Here is a 19,780-nt window from a genome sequence, read left to right on the forward strand (position 1 = left end):
GGGCCTATGTTCCACATTTAAACAAGATTTACATGGGATGATTTCTGAATTCGTTTTTGGTGAAAACCCGGTTTTACCTGGGGAACTAATTCTCCCCCAAGATCCTGGGGATTCCCCCTCCTTCCCAGACTTCATCGGAAGGATGCGTGCACACTTTAGAAACACCCAGCTACACCCACCTGTCAGCCATTCCCCACCTGACACTTATGTGCCGACCACACTCAGCTCTTGGTCACACGCCATGCTCAGGGATGACTCTGTCAGACAACCCTTACAACCCTTTACTTCGGCCCCTTCGAAATACTCCGGAGGGGCAAGACGACGTTCGACATTATGATAAAAGATTGCCTGCAAACCGTTTCTGTACAGGCTCAAACCTGCCTTCGTAGACTCTGGCACCCCTTAGCCATCTCATTTGGACTGCCCGAGCACATGTTCTTTTGAAGAACGCACTAATGAGTCCGTTCAACCTACGGTTGGGTTTTCTCCATCCAATGATTCACCACTGCAGTCCGCGGGTTCCTCAGACATGTCATCATTGTCCCCATTCACAGGTTTTGAAGACATTTCTGGTACTAGAGATGCAGACGCCCAGTTCTTCATTTTACGTTGCAATGTGCCACCTGACCATGTGGACGACGTGTCGATTATGGTGTTAGATAATCATGTTCTTGTACTGTACCGTCACACATGAACTTTGTGCGACTCACAAAGTGATATGTATGCTTGAGTGTTCTGATCAAAACAAGTAATTCTTGACAAAAGGTGAAAAATAAAACTACAGCGCACATACAAAGTAATTTTGTTGCCTTATTTTTCAACTTTGATGTAAGGCTTACATGGCACTCATTTATGTCATTCTGCAATTTTAGTATTTGCTGTAGTCAATTTTCTCTTCTGATTTCTTATCTGTGACTTGTGTCTTTCTTGTTCCATTGCTTTGGCATGAGCTGATCATCCATCATGGACCTAATCACCTTCTCTTTACCAAAATGGCATCAAAATAAAGAAAAATATCTGGTTGCCATGAAGCAGCAAAATGACAGGCACCTGAAAAATTTAACTATCATTTGGAACATGAGATGCTCTTATTAGCAAAAGAGGGGGAAAAGGGTCGGACAAATTGAAGCACAAGATTGAAACAGGGTATCTTCCAGTTCTTTCCTTACTTGCTAATAAAGTTACAATTTAAGTTCAGTACTATGAAGCAATAAAAAATAATACAAATTATTATGAATATACAGATTAATTTTACAAAAGAAGTTCATTAGTATGAAAGTGTACTCTAGTATATTCCTTTCACCCTCTTGCCTTCTGTGATTGAGTTGGTGTAAAATGATCATTGGCAGTATTTTGTAAACTTTTCTATGACGGCTCCTACATGTCATCACAGCTCTGTAGGTGGCTACTGTTTTCGCCTGCTGTTGTTAGCACTTCACAGTTGGCAACAGCATTGTGAGCTGTCAAGGATCTTCTTATGCAGGCTAGAGTAGAGTACATGAACATTTTTCTGTTTTGATCCATTGCATGATTAGACTCCTAAGTAACATTCCCTTCTAGTGAAGGAACTATTTTAAACATCAAGACGTTTAGATTTCAACATCTGTTGTCTTTCATTTGTGTTGTTTTTCTCCTTTGGCGTGTCCTATTTGTTCTGGAATCAACAGCAGGTAGGTATGCACTACTGTGTTAATATTCTTTTCTGGATTTGAATTTGTATGTACCTACATTCAACTGAAAGTCATTAATTCCTAAAACAGGCGAAAACTGGATAAAGAACTGGAAACTACCATCAGTCAGAAGATTGCAATGGAAAACTTGAAGAACGAATTAGAATTGCAGAAGAATGAAATCGAGAAGAAGCTAGATGAGACAAAGAGTGCTCTAAGCAATGCTAAAATGATGTCTGGTGACCGAGCTCAAGGTGAGTCATTCCTGTAGATTACATCTATCTTTTTCATCACTAAAAAGTGAGTAATGGTAACTAATACTGTAGACATGTGTAAAACTTTTGAGTATGTCACACATCCATGTTATTTTGACTTCCACTAAGTTTTATGTGTACTGAACTCATCTGTAACATTTTCGTCTTATTAGACCAGGGTTTCCCAAATTGTATTCTGCAGAACACTGGTGTTCTGTGGGGAGTGAATAAGTGCTCCATGAAAAACTGTTAATAACATGCAGTTTCTTTTTTTTCTTTTCTTTTCTTTTTTTTTTTTTTTTTTGAAATTTTGACAATACTAATACATTTTTAAAATTTTGTAATAGTTTCTGTGTTATTAGTTATGATTTAGAACTGAAGTAATCACTGAATAAACCAAGTTTTTCTCATCTTCTAAAAATTTTACCAACTTTCAAAATACAGGTGATTAATCAAAGCACAAGGATTCCCAAAGTGTTCCATCATGGGAAAAGTTTGACAACCTTGAATTAGACACTAGTTACAAGACATCAACATTAGAATTAACATAGTAAAGCTTTTAGTTTATTACTTTTTGTCCAAGAAAGTATTTCACATTTGTGATGATCTATTAATTCATTTTAAACAAAAACAGACTGTTTCACAACATTCATATCATCTACATGTCACATTCTCATCCCTACATATTACAGGCCCTTACGTATTTGCTCAGGTACAATTGATTTTGGTGAAAAAATACAAATAGGCTATTCTTATCTCATTGAGTAAAATAGAAGTGGCATTCCCTAAGGTTGTCTTATAGGCCCACTGCTGTTCTTTCTCTATATAAATGATTTAGGAGAAAATCTGAGCAGCTGAATTAGGTTTATTGGAGATGACGCTGTCATTTATTGTGTAGCAAAGTCATCAGAAGATCAAAACTAATGGCAAAACAATTTGGATCAAATATCTGTATGGTGTGAAAATTGGCAATTGACTCTGAATAATGTAAAGTGTGTGTCCATTCACACAAGTGCCCAAACAAATCCAGTAAACTTTGGTTACATGATAAATCAATCAAATATAAAGGTTGTAAATGCAACTAAATACTTAGGAATGTTTCTCAATGCAGTGGGATCTTCTTGTGAAATTTCATTCTCCAAATCATAATAAAATAAAGGAAATTGGAACTTGCACGTAAAGATACAGGTTCAAGAATTGTATAATAGTGAACTATTGTGAAGGTGGTTCAGTCAACCTGTGACGAAGCAAGCTGGGATATTTTTACTTCCCCTATTTTTTTGCCATTGGGCGCCTTAAATTTAATTTTGGACTAATTATTATTAACATATGTGGGTATAATCTCATTTTTATAAAAGAGAAAGGTTGGCCCTCAGTTTTACAGAATGTAACATCAGATCTAATTTTGTGGGTGGTTTTATGTATGTAACTGATTTTCTAATTTATTTGGACTATTCCTAGTTAGTATCTTTTGTTGTAGGGTGACATCAGTAATTGTTTCGAAACTTAAATTGTATTGTTAACATATAAACAAATAAATATTCTGTACTAATTATAAACATTTGGAGGAACAACTAATAGTATTCTTAAAGGATCTACTTGGCTCTATTTGAAAACATGTTAGCAAAGCCAGCCCTTAATTAATTCCAGAGTAATTAACAGTTTTGTCAAAAGTATTGTTTGTGTAACAATATTTGTTGATTTCATCATTTAAACAAACAGTTTGGCCTAACCCTTGTAGTAGAAGAAACTGTTAAAAAGAATGAATTTTTCGATGTATTCAGTTAATGTAATGAGTTATATTTTAATTGTCATTTTTCTAAATTAAACATGGAACAAATTGTAGTTTCAGCACCTATTATTGTGAGGATATATAAGGACCCGATTTTTGGTCTTGAGACAGTCAGTCCATGGCCAAGTTTCAGATGTGAAACCTGTGTTGGTTAGAACAGCAACAATGCATCAACTTAACTGTGAAATAAGTATATTAAAGCAATGACAGTGTCTGTTAAATTTATTTGAAAGACTGTGAACTGTGTGGTTAGGTTGTTACTGCTCGTAGATGTTCAACAGAAAACTGTTGTAGCAGTATGTGGATGTTTGCCTGTAAACTATTAATGAGGCTTATCGAAAGTTAAAACAATAGTGCACTGGCCATGTAGCTGTTTGTTATTGGGGGGTTGTGAACACTGAAAGTAAAGAACTGTGAAATGCAAGTGTGCACCTGTCGGCTACATTATTTGCTGTAGTCACTGTTGAAATTACAAACGTCATTTTTCAGCCAGTGTAGCAGTACATTGACACTGAGGGCAATCAACAAAGAAATAAAACAGGTGAACATCACAAACCCTCTGCCGTGCACTAACATGTGATTTGCAGAGTAACCATGCAGATGCAGGTGTAAGTGTACAACAAAATATAATGAATTTAAATTTCAGAAATAAGAGGAGTTACCCCTTGTGTTGATCTTTTAAATACCGCAAAGCTTCAATCTCGCTGTGTTTCACAGCAACACACAAGGCAGAATGGGAGCTGCAACAGATGAATGGACTGACCAGAGGCACTGTCAACTAAATGATGCTTCATTACGTTGGCTATTAGGCAGTAATATGTAGAAAGTCAGCACCCAGAATGGGGACAGTAATAACGACGACTGTGAAGGTCTATAGAAATGTGTGATGAAGGCCTAAGCCAAGAGAGTGGGTATGCATCCCATTAGTAGGGCTAGCTGAATTGTTGGCAGCAGTGATTGGAGAGGAGAGGTGGAGCTAGGATTGAGGGAACAGGGAAACCAGTGTCATTCAAATCCTGGATGAATAGGCGCTTTGTACTGGTACAGCAACTGTGCCCATCTATTTCCAGTAGCTGCTGGCTTTTGGGGGCCAGGAGCAAGGGCGTTTAGAATTTGTAGTTTTCTTGCCAAACCTCTGATAGTACCAGAAAGCTGCAGTAAGTTCATGGTTGCTGTCGGAGGGGCAGCTAGAACCATGCCAGAGATGTGGCTATTTTTGTCGGGTTTGCGTGACTGGAGGTAAAGTGAAGGTGGGTGATGCTATGGGGAAGTGATGCCAATGTGGAGCTGAGGTGTGTCAAAATCTGGTAGATTTCAGGGACCTGCAAGCTGGATGGGAGATTGCTAGTGTCACAGGCCAGGTCTCAGAGCAGTAGACAATTGCATTGCCTAATAATAAATGGGCATGCGAGGCCAGGGCAGCCTGTATGGAGGCAAGAAGGTGCAATTTAGAAACTGTCCTTCGGGGAGGGTGTGCAGTTCAGCGAGTGCTCTGCTATTATCCAGCAACAGAGATGGGTGTGTTTTGCTGCACTGCTCATACACCATCAAATTGCATGCCCATTGCAACTCCAAAGGTTATAAACTGGAAATGATGCATTCTGTTAGTTATTGTAGCTGCCGGAGGAGGGTTGGGTGTTAAATAATGTCACAGGCCTGGGCATTGGTGCTCGGATTGAGGTGGCCGATTACTACACCAAACTTTGTTGCATCACTCATGATAGAGCACCCTGAAAAAACTGCCTTAATGGAAGCAAATCACAAGTGTGGGTTCCATGGATTGAAGGGGGGTGAAAGGGCAGCCACACTAGCGGGAGGAGATTCTTTAGGGTTGGATAGTGCTAGGCATGTGGCTCTAACACTTAGCTGAGCCATACTGTTCTGTAGTGCTGACAGTTGTGTATTGAGTTCTGAAACCTTGGAAGTGTTAGTGAGCACTGGGGTGGGAAGGTTAATGAGAGGTTGTTGGCTAGGACAGCCTATTAGACATGACCGAATGACTGCTGCAGTGGTGGGGATGTGTGGCACTTAACAGTGCTTGCAGCATGTCGCAGTATGTGGTATGGTGCTGGCAAAAAAATATTAGAGGAGACAGAGTGGGTAGGACACACACAAAAGTACAGAACACTGCACAGTAAAGTGGTTACTGATCTGATTGTGTGGTACCGAAGTGTTGGGTGGTGAGTAGGGTGGCAGGCAGAGAGCGAGACTTGGCAGTTGTTTTTAGACTGGTTCACCAGTGAAGGAACGACTTAATGTCCCCGCTACTCTTAAGGGCATGCACATTTCTAGGTGTACACAAATTTGGAAAGAATAAATAACCGTTAATGAAACATACGGAAGAGAACGTGTGAGCTGGTTTCACGATATTTTTTTCTCAAAACTAACTGATGCAACAAAATATTCAAATTTCGAAATTAAAAGATTCCATTGCTCATGGGGGTGTCTTTTAAACAGGGCAAAGCTACAACACAGGTTACAATATTTTGTACAGCAATGTGACCAATCGGATGAGCAATTACTGAAGGGGAAATGTCACTACAATATATTGTTGGAACGACGTTCAAACGTGTGAAATAGGTACAAAGAAAAATGAGGAGGGAATCGGGATAAAGACAAACTTGCCTGCTGGTGAAGGGTGCCAGCAGAATTGGACAAAATAAACTTGTTTCTCAGCACACTTGCCAGTGAAGAGATATCAGTGTGGTGAGGAATGAAACAGTAATTTAAGTCTCTTGGTGCTTCTGGTACTCACTAAACTTCACTGCACTGATAAACACTTTAGTGCACTTGGTAATCCAGGTGCTGTTACATGGGCAGATGAACCAGGCATCCAGCATCAGACTTTGCAGAACCACAAAAAGACCCTTCGAGGAAACACAGCTCGACAATGGGGCATGGGAAATGTGGTAGATTCTCTCTCATTTGCCGGGCACTGTGGAAACATGGAAACTGAATACAGGATGCAATGACAAAAAGTCCCTCTAAGAGACTCCAGTTGGTCAATACTATCTGTGCCACCCACCCACATATTTTAAGCACTTCAAAAATGTATGTTTGATAGTGAACCTATGAGAGAATCATGGCCACCTACTGGTAGGCATGCCGTAATGAGAGATGTAAAGCTGTTGCCTACCAGCAGGTGCCTAGTACTCTCGTCACGGGTTTTCTTTGTACCGGTTCATTTTTAAAGTGCTCAACAAATGTGGGCAGGTGGCACTGGGTTGTTGGTGAGCGGGAGGGCCTTAGTGGGGCCCTATGCTGTTTTATTCATGCTTGTGTCAATGTCGCATCTGTCTGTAATCATGCCACAAGAGGGCACAAAACAGGAGGGATCAAAAAATATAAGCACCCTTTGCTGCTCAGGTCGTGTTAACGTTTTATCGAATGGTTTTGAATGGTACCTTTTGGTTCCACACTATACGCTAGAGAAAAAATTAGTCACACTGCACTCTAAAGAGCCGTGATCACATTCAGTGAGGGTTGCTGGCTCACAATGTCTTTAGTTGCTGGCTCACAATGTCTTTAGTTGCTGGCTCACAATGTCTTTAGAGAAGAGTTGAAGCATCTGTGGGGTGGCAGCAGTGTCAGACATGTCATCACACTGTAAATAAATGTAATTTTCAACTGCAAAATGTGTTGGAATCAACACCTCATGGAAAGGGATGGTTTCATTGACACCCTTTATACCACCTTCTGAAGCCTTTTTGTGTCAGTTCAGAGCAGAGGTGTACCTGAAAGTTTTTCGTGGAGCACACACAAGAAAACCATGTGATCGCACATCTGAGTATCATGGTTCTAAACTCCATTGACACATCCATGAAGACATGTGGCAGAATTGTGGTAAAATTTGGTGCCATTGTGATGTCATTAAACCACTTTATACGTCACATAAACTTCTGAGCTCCGGTCTTTCTGATCTTGTTGCATGTGTCGACATATTGCTGTTTGAAGCGTTGTCAAGCTCGAGGGTGATGTCACAGGGTGCAATGCTTTTGCGTCATTACAGTAAAAGATTGTAGGCACCTTTGAGCCATATTTCAAACTTATACATCGTAATTATAAATATTTACAGGGTTTGAAAAAGTGATCCTTACTTCTGTTGGATCTTGTAGAATGTTTGCTGTAGCTGTTCTACAGCAGTTTTGCTATTGTGTCCTCCAATGCCTTGATAATGCGTAGTTATATTTTAGTTGATATCAAATTAGGTTCTGTAGTTATTACAGCAAAAAACTAGCTGAAATATGTTATGATGAGTTGCAAAGAAAGATGTCCTTCTCGCCTGTACTTTTTTGAGTTCTTGACTCGAGCTTCCTCCTTATTCAACAGGATTTTTAAAAATACTTTCCCCAGAGAGTATTAAGCAAATGTAAAACATAATTTAAAACATGACAAATTTGAATATAAGTAGAACATGGGCACATTTTCACTGTACCTTTGAATTGTCATTATTTTTAGAGCCTTATATCCTCACATTGCATAACCAAGTGTACTTCTTTAGGTGGTTTAGAACATGTTTTTTCTAATGAAAATGGTGTAAAAGACTTTGCAGGAAATATATTTGTGTAAAAGTGACCTGAAAATACCAATTTTTGGCTTTTTTGCAAAAATCATGAATACTGTCTCCAGTTTATAAACTCTTATAAAACAATAGGGGAGCGACATTTCTTATGTGAAGACCTTGTGTTGGCACGACATCACATGCAAAGGTCGAGGTTTATCACTCAGTTATTTCCAGAAAAATAAAAGGTTAAACTTCACTTTTTTCAAGTGTCAATATTTTTGGCTGCCTTTGCCTCAGATTATGTACATGGAAATTGCCTGTGAGATCTTTTTTTTATTATTCCTCACAAGAAAAAGCAAAAAGTTGTACGAGATGGCCTGTTTTTTTTCTTTTAAGAAAATATTTCCAAGTTATTGGGTTTCAAAATTTACTGAAAACTCAGGGGTACACTGTTGAAAGCTTTGTTATCTGGTCAAAGAAATGACTATATCTCTGTAAGTATTGAATTGATGATCGTGAAACTGTACCAGTGTTCATTGGGAAGATGTGCAAATATTCACACAAAATTTCATCAAAATGCATGATGGTCATGTGAGAACCTCCAGCCCACTTGGTGTGGGATGACCTTATACAGAGAGGCAACAGGGACCATTAAACAGGCCAATATGTTTAATAGATAGGAGGAGGGTGTGATATTAAATGGTATATGATTCCACACTGGGCAACATCATTAATGGACATCAGCAACTGACAACAATTGCACCTGAGATTTAAAAACATGTGACATTATGCCTAGCACAGGAGCATGTGTAAATGAAATTTTACTTCAGTCAGTATGAAACAGTGCATGAACTGCAGCTTCATAGAATCTACAACTTGCCTTGAAGACCTTTTGCAGAGATGGGGATGGAATATTGGATTTATCCAAGGAACTCATTTGGCAGCGACACAATAGCCCACTACATTTTAATAAATGTAAAACATTTTTCACTTTAAAAGAAAATAGCAGAATTAGTGGGAGCAAAATCAGTACTATAAGATGGATTGTCCAATACCTCTCCATCTAACATCAGTAGAAAACATGTCTGCCAAGTCAGCGGTGAGAAGCATTCTTACAGTTCAGCCCAACCACTATACTGAGCCTTCATGTTTAGTTTTGAAAGCCATTATCAGTGTCAGGTTAATGCTGATAGCGTTGTGTATTGGTAAATAATAGTTTTCCAGAATATGCTACAGTGCCTGCTTGATGAGATCATCATTGAAAGATGTCTGTGCAGCCTATTGTTCATGACTGACTTTTTCGTAATCTTCAGAAAATGCCTGCACATGCAATGCGGTAACTAATTACTCATGATGTTCAGACCATACGCTAGATGGAGCTGATACTTAATTTTAATTAGCAGTATGATCTTGGTGTTCGAAAATTTAACTGCGGACAGTGGCTGCAAGAAAGACTCACAAGAAAGGATTAGAACTACTACCTCTTTATCTCTGCAACAGCGCTACTGTAACTGACTGGGAAATACCAACTGTTTCATTCACCTTTTGTAACATATCTAATGTTTCTTTCCATTGTGGGAGAATTACCTTTTGCATACTCCTTGTAAAAGAGGAAAAAGGATTATGAATTAATATTGTGTCGAGAACAAAGTCGTTAGACAGAACATGAGCTGAGATTGGACTGAGATGAGACAAGTAATCAACCATAGCCTTTTCAAAGATATTGTCTCAACATTTGCCTTAGTAGTTTTACGGAAACAAGGAAAACCTGAATCTTGATGACAATTTTCAACCCCAATTGTTCAATATGCATGTCAGGTGAGGTAATTATAGTGCAGTTTCTCTTGGTTAGCTCTTGCTGACAAAGATCTCATACACATATGGGAGAATTACTTTCTGTATAACCCTTGTTTGATGTAGAATAACTTGACTGGACCGGTCTGGAAGAAATGGTCTGCGACAAGTACCTACAGTTACCTTCTACATAACGCATTTGGCTTATTACTTTTGCCACTAGTTTGTTATTGATAAAAATAAACAGTAGGACTAATTACATGTCATGTACTTCATTCCAAACATATTTTTAACTACTAGTTACTATTTTAAATGTTCTGTTTATTGATAAAATTGACTTTAAAAAGACATTTTCAGAAGTTACTACATCAGTCTCACAAGAACAAATGGATAACAGCAAGTAGAGTCCTCACAAACCTTTGATTAGTTCAGCTCCATGAAAAAGAGCTGTAGTGAGTCAAAGTTCTTAAATTTCTATCATAGGTGCAAACATATTTATAGGAAGTAGGAAGTCACTGGTTTCTGCAAAAAAAGTTATTTAATGACAAAACAATTTAATAATGTACAACGGAGAGAATAAAAGAAAAGCATTCTGTGACATATAAAAAAATGAAACAAGGAGAGACAACTGACACTGAAATTAAACAAAACAAATGTCATGAATTTCAGTTTGAAGAGGAAAAATGACACAGTCAAATAAAATGTAGGTGGTCCCTTCACAGACTGTGTAACAAATTCATTATTTCTAGCAGTAAATTTTGAGTCTTAGTTCAGGTGGTATTAACACACAAAGATAATTGCAAACAGAACTTCATCAAGTTATGCCCTGAGCATTCTAGTCTGTAGAGAAATATGAAGACAGTTTTCAAACTGCAGAAAGAGCCATAAGAATAAATATAAATAAAATAAAAGTCAAGCTTATTGTAAAGATCTGTTCAAATCATTGGGGATTTTGACTGCCCCCTGTGATTATATTTACCAGTCAGTTGTAAACATAAAAAATAACATTGATAATTATTGCACAAACAGCACTTTCCATGACCACGGAACGGGATGTAGACTCAAATTTACCAAGCAAGAATAAACATTTTCTACCAAGGAATTGAACCGTACAATAAATTGTCAAAAGAGATTAAAGAAAATTGCTAAAATAAACTCATTGCAAAAGGTAGTTAAAAAGTTCCTGCAATACATTCAGTTCAATGAAGGATTACGTAGATTTTTTTATTTGTGTTACATTTTTTACTGAGCTGTTGTATGTTCCTAAGTGCCTTTCCTTTATTTTACACATTATTCCAGCCAGAAAGTTCCATTGTTATGTATATGTGAACTACTTAATTTTTGTTGTTCTTGAATTGTAATCGCAATGCGTGTCCAGTATCCTTGTAGAAGTGATCTAAGGATGAATAAAACTACTACTAATAACTCCTCAGATCATGAAATCTAGTCAGTCAGTCGACCTTTATAAGTCCTCATCAGCTTCCTGGCATATGGTGAGCATACAGTTTCTTCATCTTTGAGTTTATTTAGTCAAATACGGATTTTGTTAAAACATGCACTTTTGTGGCGGCAGCAAATACAGGCATTAACTGAACCAAAATGAGTATACCCCAGACTTGAGAATCAGAGATCTCATTGTCTGGCAGAAGAGTGGAAAGGATTGGAGAAAATGAGACTTTAGTAGTTAAGCAGGAAAGTCACCCAGTTCCCAGATCATTGGAGATTAAAATGAATAGGATAATTTTCGTTTCCCTCCTGTCTATTATTGCTGTGCCCTGGAAAGACTTATTTCCTTCAACACTTAGCCTTCTCATGGAAGCTGAAGAAACCTAAGTTCTGAAATCTAGTGCTGGGGTCACCTTCTGTTCATATCTGTGTCTGCTGCCACTTGCCAAGTGTAATATTTTCTCATGTTTTTATACGGCAGTGCAAAAAATGGTTGAAATACAAATAGTAGCATGAGAAGAGTCAGTTGACTGGTCACATAGAAGAGCTTTGAAACAGTGGATAAACACACAAACAGTGATACCATACTTGTCTCCCACACTCAACATCCAACCACAAAAACATCCAGTTTGGCTCGTCTGTTGATGTGCCAAGAAAATTGGGATTCTGCTTTCCAAAAAATCACTGGAATTCAGGAAACTGTTTTAATCACTCGAGTAGATCTGTCATATGAATAATCTGAGTTTGCCCAGAATTTCTAGTGGAGCTTCAGCTGTGATGGGAGGAACCAACAAAATTTTGGAACTTTTCTGGTATTTCTCAAATTTCTCCAAAACTACATGTTTCATTGAAAAAGTCATGGTTACAAGAAATGTACAGAATTAAATTCTTTGATTGAGTACCAAACCTTTGCTATTTGATTAAATTTTCGTGCAGAAAAGCTATGTCTGAAAATGGTGTTTTTCATATGTTTTGAAAAACACATTTCATCTCTATAAGACATGCAGCATCTGAGAATGGCCACTTTGATGCAAAATTTTATAGAAGAAAAGTTGTAGAGCATCAAATTATGTTTTCAAAAATCCAAGAAAGTAACAAAAACCTCTATGGTAAGTAAACAGTCATTATTGTGTTATAACTAAATCTTGTGGTTACCAACCACCGACAACTTTCTACATCCCATTCAATGAATTTTTCCAATATTCACCTTTTAATTTTTGGTAGTGGTACATGCTCTATAATCTCAAAGTTACTGAGATAGCAGTTTTGAACACCATGAAGTTACCAAAATAATATTAATGTATAATATTACAAACATGACAAAAATTTGTATACAGTAGTGCTAGTGAAAAGATATATGTTAAGTTTATTATTATTTTATTAATAATAATGCAACTTAACTCAGTTAACATTTAGCTTAGCACCGTTACATGCTTAGAGGCTGAGAATGGAGATAACATTAACTCTAATTTGTCCATTGCTTCTGTATTCATAGCCCCAGTAAGATCTCTTCTTCATTCTTCCAAAATATCATTGTCAATGTCACTATTTATCAACGTCAGTAATAGGTGTGTCAGTTGGAACATTGTTGCAGAATTGGCATTTGCATTGTTCACAAACGGTGGTACACCTAATGCTGTCTTTCCTGCAGGAACAGCCTCCATGGCACCCTGTGCCAAATGTGCAGTAAATGATTTTAGACGGGTTCACAGGTGTTGCTTCTTTAGCAGTAGGAAGTGGAAAGAGGCCAAATTTTGAATTCTTCCAGCCCCATTGCAGTGGATGTAGTGGGTTGATTTACCAAGCTTGCATGTTCATTCTCAGAGAATGCCATCAAACAATTGCTTCCGTATAAGGTAAAAAGGTGAGGTTGTATGATGTTTTTGTTATATATTTTTAATGATTTTATAGCAAAGCACAGTTAATGGCTGTGTTTGATTTTCACAGTACAAGACTGCTGTGAACTTCTGTCCAGCCTCTTCACTCTTTATCAGCAGTTGCACTGGAATTGCTGAATATCTCTGCTACTTTCTATAGGTTTTCATCGTCCCTAGTGCCTTGAGGAGTTTCAGTTTTCCTTAGCTGAAAAAAAAAGGAAGTCATATTGCAGCCACTGAAGGCTTGTAGGAACAGAATGTTGTCTTTTGATAATTGAGACAACTTGAAATTTAGGGGGCTGTGGGCTGTGTTGCCTTGTATGCCTTTGCCTGGCTTCAGTAGAAAAAAAGCTAGGCTACAATGGGGTTGAAATGGTCAGAATTACATAAGATCTGTGTCCTCACCAATAACAACATATGTTGTAATAATAAATAAATAAATAAATAAAGTAAAAGTATTACTAAATATTATTAAATATGCACATAAAAACACTTATTAAATTGATGTAACATGATTGTGTTGTTATAAATGTTCTGTAGGCTATCAGACTTTGTTTCTTACTTCTTCAATTGAAGCTGCAGGCAGCGGACTCCAAGTACACCAGTGCTTGTCATAATTAAGAAAATCTTCCTTGCTTGGTTTCAGTTGAATAAGAAATACTTATTACTGGTATCAAATTTCCTTCTTATTTGAAATGTGTGATAAAAAATACTCGTAGCCCCTCATCCTCCACACGACACTACTTAACAGAACTTCTACATACAAGAGAGTGTGCAAAAACAAAATCATGTACAAAAAATGTAATGCTTTTTTTTTTTTTTTTTTTTTTTTTTTTTTTTTTTTTTTTTTTTTTTTTCCCCCGTTTGTCGTTGCCTTACCGCGCATTCATAATTAATGTCTTTGCCAACGCTTATGATCGATTGGTGTTACATTTTTTTGTTTGTTAATAAATCTTAATTTCATGATATCCTGGGGTATTTCACCATGTGCTTATACAATTGCCCCACTACTGTACGTTGACATGTTATGGAGACATACAGTGTTGTTTTTGTTTATATATATTTGCCGATAGGGGTCAAAGCCCTTTATTTATCAGCTTCCCTTTCATTTAATGGAATGGATATGTCAGCTTATCCTGTGTATGTTAAATTTCTACAAGAAATTAAAAGATTATATACATAATATGATAGTCCGTTACATATTTGAATTTAGCACACTAACAGTAATGTTCAGTTCACTTCATTCTCGCTGCCGGGTTTCGCGCTGGCGTACTGTCCGATCTTGCGGCTAGGAGCTAGACGCTAACGGTCAACATGCTAGATGCTAACATCACACATGTGTGCACTTGCTTTCTTAGTTTTGATTTCACATTGAATGTCACACTTTCACGTGAATATCACATATCGAAGAATTGCCGTGGCATTCATCTTCATTCTGGGTGCAATGGGTGTGCGTTTATTGTTCAAAATCTGATGCTGTGGCAGAAAATCTCAATTTTTATGGCCCGGATGTCATTATTACCCTTCATACTTGCATTTTCAGCGGAGAGAATCCAAACCAATAGCATCTGTTGATGAGTTAAGGACCTGCTCGAACAACTATAGTTCAATTATTAAAATGTCAAGTGTTGTGGGTCACAATACTCAGAAATTATTTCGTTGCACATGCATGTTCATGTCACCACACTTGACCATCCACTTGTTGAAAGACACTTATAGGCATTCAAAACATAGTATAAATTGTTTGCCCTTAAAGTTCATTTTTTCGTATGGAATTTGGTTTCCAATGAAAATTCATACAAGTGTTGAGTAACAGCAATATGCATAACATGGTAACTTACACCTATGGCTGACATTCCATCCAGCACTTATGTTACAAACATGAATTTCTTAGGTTTTAAAACGTCAAAAAATTTTCATTAACTGGGTTCTGTTACTACAGTTTATTTGTTGGTTTCAACTTCTCTTCGTTCACATCACCTGTACAAATTAATTACACGTCACATTATTAGGATACAATACATACGTATGATACACTTATGCTTCATTTTAGAGATAGGCTTTTATCACTTACAGGCACTCATTTCTTAATTAGGTAGAGGAGGGAGGAAAAAAAATTGAAAATAGGACTAAAACATTGTGCATTGCTGGCCTAACTACGCTTGGCGACACCTCCTTGTTTGGGAGGGCAGAAAGGAAATACTCATGTACTGGTTCAAGGATTTATGACGAAATGTTACTCGTACAATGATGTACTAGTTGCCAAGGAACTTTTGTTTCATTGAAATACTGACTAATCATTCATGTAATATCGTGTTGTTTCTTCATGTGCTAGTGCTGTTTACTTCAATTAATGTGTAGCTTAGTGTGAAACATGACATTTTAACCATCATAGGATTATTTTTTTCAAATACCTGGAAATGTCATTATTCAAGCTTTCATGTGACATGATAAAATTAATTGGTTTTTGTAAAATCACACACTTAGGGTTTTTTTTTAAGTATTGGGAGCAGCTCAGTATATTTTGACACATTCGACTGTTTTAACTTGTGACATATTGCACACATTCTTAATACCTGTAGGACTTGTCTTCTCAAATTTGGAAAATAATAAAGAGTTGCAATTTTTTCAGTACATTTGCGTACTCCATAATACCCCCGTACTTCATGTGTGTCTCTTATAAATTCGTCGATATAATCTTCAGAAATACACACACGCCATTGATCAGATTTTTTATGTTTCCTACGAAACAAAACGCCCTTGTACTCTTGATGCCATTTACTTACCTTTCCACATTCATCCTGCTTAAGGTTTTACATGACTTTCCTCCATCTGCGATCTCGCTCTTTTATAATTTTCATTTGCTTACAAAACTTATGGTAATCAGACTTGTGTTGTACCTTGCATTAACAATGTTTTGATTTCTGCATCTTGCTCTGTTAATTCAACAAATTCCTCTAAACCTGTGGTAACCTAAACAAGGCATCTGCAATAACATTTTGACTTCCTTTAATATAAATGATTTCAAAATTGAATTCTTGTAAATATAGACACCACCTAGCTAATGAACACTGCAATAGTTTACATGTTAAAAGAAATGACAGTGACTGATTGTCACAGTAAACTTTGGTATTCTTGCCCCACAAAAAATATTCAAACTTAAAAATGCCCATATTACCAGTAAAATTTCCAATTCTGACACAGAGTAAGATCTTTCTGCTTTAACGTGCGACTAGCAAAACTGATAACCTTGAGTACTTTCTTACTATATTCCTCTTGCATCTGTAACAAGCATGCCCCTAGCCGTTGAGATGAGACATCTGTGCATAGACAAAAATCCTTGGGCATGTCAGGGTGGCTAAGAATGTTTGCATTGACTAATAAGTGCTTAATGTTATTAAAGTTATCATCCAATAGCTAAGGCCTGTCTTTTCGTAACAAGTTGAGTTATGCATCATTGTTTATCAGTTGCTGTGGTATGAATTTACGAAAAAAGGATAGTAGTCCTAAAAAAGGTTTTAGTTGTTTTTTATTCCTTGGTGCTGGACAGTTGCGTATGGCATCAATTTTTGTCAGATCACATAATATACCTTGTTCTGACAGAACATGTCCTAAAAATGTGACTTGCTCCTTTCCAAAACTAGACCTTTTTAAACTGGCTGTTACTCCGTAATCTGCAAATTGTTGAAGCATCTGTTTAATGAGCCTAATGTGTTCTAACCAAGTGGGTGTGGCTATTAGCATGTCGTCTACATAATCATTGACTTTGCTAAGCAATTCTGGTCCCAAAACCTTGTCCAAGGCGGATATAAACATTCCTGTGCTATTGTTCAGACCAAAAGGTAGAATACGGAATTCGTACCTTCTGCCACCATAAAGAAATGTTTTTGACTTTCTTCATGGAGCTTTATTTGCGAGTAGGACATCTTGAGATCGAGTATACTTAAATATTTTGTATTGTAAAACTTTAGAAGCTGTTCGCCCAAGTTGTCTGGTCTTATGCATACTGGCAATAGAACCTTAGTGATACCTCTAGAATCGAGAACTAATCTTACAGAACCATCTGGTTTGCTTATTGGGAATATTGGACTACAATAGGGTGAAAATGAAGGTTGTACAATTCCCCATTTAATCATATGATTGATCTCTTTCCTTACTGCCTCTTGTTTTGCCCACAGAATAGTTTATGACATTACACAAAATGTCTCATGTGAATAGACTTCAAATTTTTATTCACAGTCTTTGATTACTCCTGGCTCCTTACTGAAAACATTTGCATACTTAAATAACAAGTTAGAAAGTTCTTGTCATTGCATATCATGTAATAACTGTGATTCACTTATTTTCTGCTCTACCATTTCGTAATTAAGAAAGAATGTGCACACAGAGAAATAGGCACTTTTGGTTGTTCATTGTGACGGTTCTACATTGTCGACTGGAGAAAAAAGAAAGAAAAAAAAAAAACCATCATGTTGATAAGGAGTATAACTAATGAGCATAAGTCAGGGAGAAACTAATTGTGATAATTGTTAAGGAATGTCAGTCTAATAAATATTCTGACGATTTGTAGCATATTGGGACTCTAATAACCTAAGTAAACATATTATATATTTAATGGTGTATAGAGACATAGTATATACCGAGTATGTGTAAGTTGAAAAGATGGGGAATCATTGCATAATGAAGAAGCAGTCTAAAGAATTAGAGTAAAGTACTTAAATGTCATGCACACCTAGAGCTTGCAATTGGAAATTGAGACAGAGTCCTAATGAAGCCTAAATATTATGAAAACTTACCAGGTCACCGTAGAATATTCATGTTTGATGTCAAAATAGAGTGAGAGTAGAATAAATGAAAGATTAGCTAGAGTTTATTCTAAATGAGTACAAAGATCTATGTTGCTATGTCTACTGTTAGAACAGTATGTGACATGAATTTACATAAAGATTGTATAAAATATCGCGTGTACAATTTAAGGAGGGGGAATATGTAGTGCTTCGAGAATTTCAGAGTAAATTAGCTAGAACCACTAGGCCTTCCACCGTTTTGAACACCTGATATTTTAGAGGTGAGTGGGAGAAACAAATATGCCCTACTGCGCATTGCCTATTCGTACATGCTGGTCTAAAAACAGTTATGAGAAAACGATGGACCCAGTGGCCAAACGCCGGCAGAGGGTACCTGCTGTACAGTCCACAGAGTTTCCGTGTATGGGTTGAGAAGAACAAGGAGAGTTTATGTAGTATTCTGTGCTCTTTAGTGCCTGTGTTGATTGTAAAAAGAGCAATGAACAATTGAATATAGATTTCTAGGTTCATTCATGTATTGGACATGTTTGAGACTAGAGACTTTTGAATTACTTCAAGTCTTGGCTATGAACGAAGGAAGACATATGTATGCTATTTGAATATGTGTAAATGAGTTTAATGTTTAAGGAATAAGTTAGTTGCAGAAGGTACTGTCTGTGAAAGTTGAAAATATATAGTGATTGAACTGAGAGGTATTTTATGAGTACCAAAATTATTTCAAGGATAGAGAAGTATTTTAATAAATTCCTTTAACCAGCTATAGTCTTTGGAGAAGAAGCTTTTGGGAGATCGACATAGCTGATTACTCAAAGAAGAGGATCAGCTACACAAAACGTGCAAGTTAACTGAACTGAGAGATGTGTGTACCTTGCAACCCAATACCACACTGTCTCTTGTCATCTGAAAAACATTAGAATGTGTCTATCAACTATTTTTGCAGACGAAGGTTTGCTGAGACATCGATAGTTTCCTACATTCACTACAGCAAGTAAAAGAATGAATCCCGTAGTATTCACCAGTGCTTTTCATCATGTATTTCCACACAACTGGGCGAAAGCACAGAAAATCATATTTGTTGTGGGATGTGCGCAAGGTGACATTCTTTTATAGAGCAAATGAAGTGGCCGAATGTTGCAGCACTTATAATCCAATTTGGAAGAGCTTTCCTTGACAAATACTTGTCTGAGGCAGTGCAAGAAAGACTCAGACACGAGTTTTTCAACCCTGCACTGTTTCAGTAACAAATATATTGCTTACGTGGATACTTTGATAAATATCTGATCAAGACACACTACTGGACAAACCCAATATCACAGGTAGACGTGTTAAAATTTTTGAAAAGTCATTTACCATCGCACATTAGAGAAAAATGAGTCACAATGCCAGAGCACAACACTGAATATTTTCTGTCAGTACTTGATTCTATCGACTTAATCTCTTAGGAATAACCTGTACTCAATAGAGCAACAGAAAATCAGGCACAACAACAACATAGTTATGTAAACCAGTCAGTAAAATGTGATCTAAACAAACAGCAAGGATGGTACACACAACAGCAAAGTCACATACCCAGAGGTAACGAGTATGGTAATGGGAACAGAAAAAACAAACAATTTAAAAGAAATTTTCAAAGCA

General features: G+C 37.0%; 1 protein-coding gene across 1 annotated transcript in view; it reads left to right on the plus strand.

Annotated features, from left to right (window-relative positions):
• Nucleotides 1-19,780, plus strand: part of LOC126455903 (golgin subfamily A member 6-like protein 22) — a 285,498-nt gene that overhangs the window by 123,007 nt on the left and 142,711 nt on the right. The window contains exon 9 of the mRNA XM_050091664.1: nt 1,761-1,924. Within this exon, the coding sequence (XP_049947621.1) occupies nt 1,761-1,924 (164 nt within the window). The remainder of the gene's footprint in view (nt 1-1,760; nt 1,925-19,780) is intronic.

This window comes from Schistocerca serialis, chromosome 1 (genome assembly GCF_023864345.2).
Source record: "Schistocerca serialis cubense isolate TAMUIC-IGC-003099 chromosome 1, iqSchSeri2.2, whole genome shotgun sequence".
NCBI classification, from domain to species: domain Eukaryota; kingdom Metazoa; phylum Arthropoda; class Insecta; order Orthoptera; family Acrididae; genus Schistocerca; species Schistocerca serialis.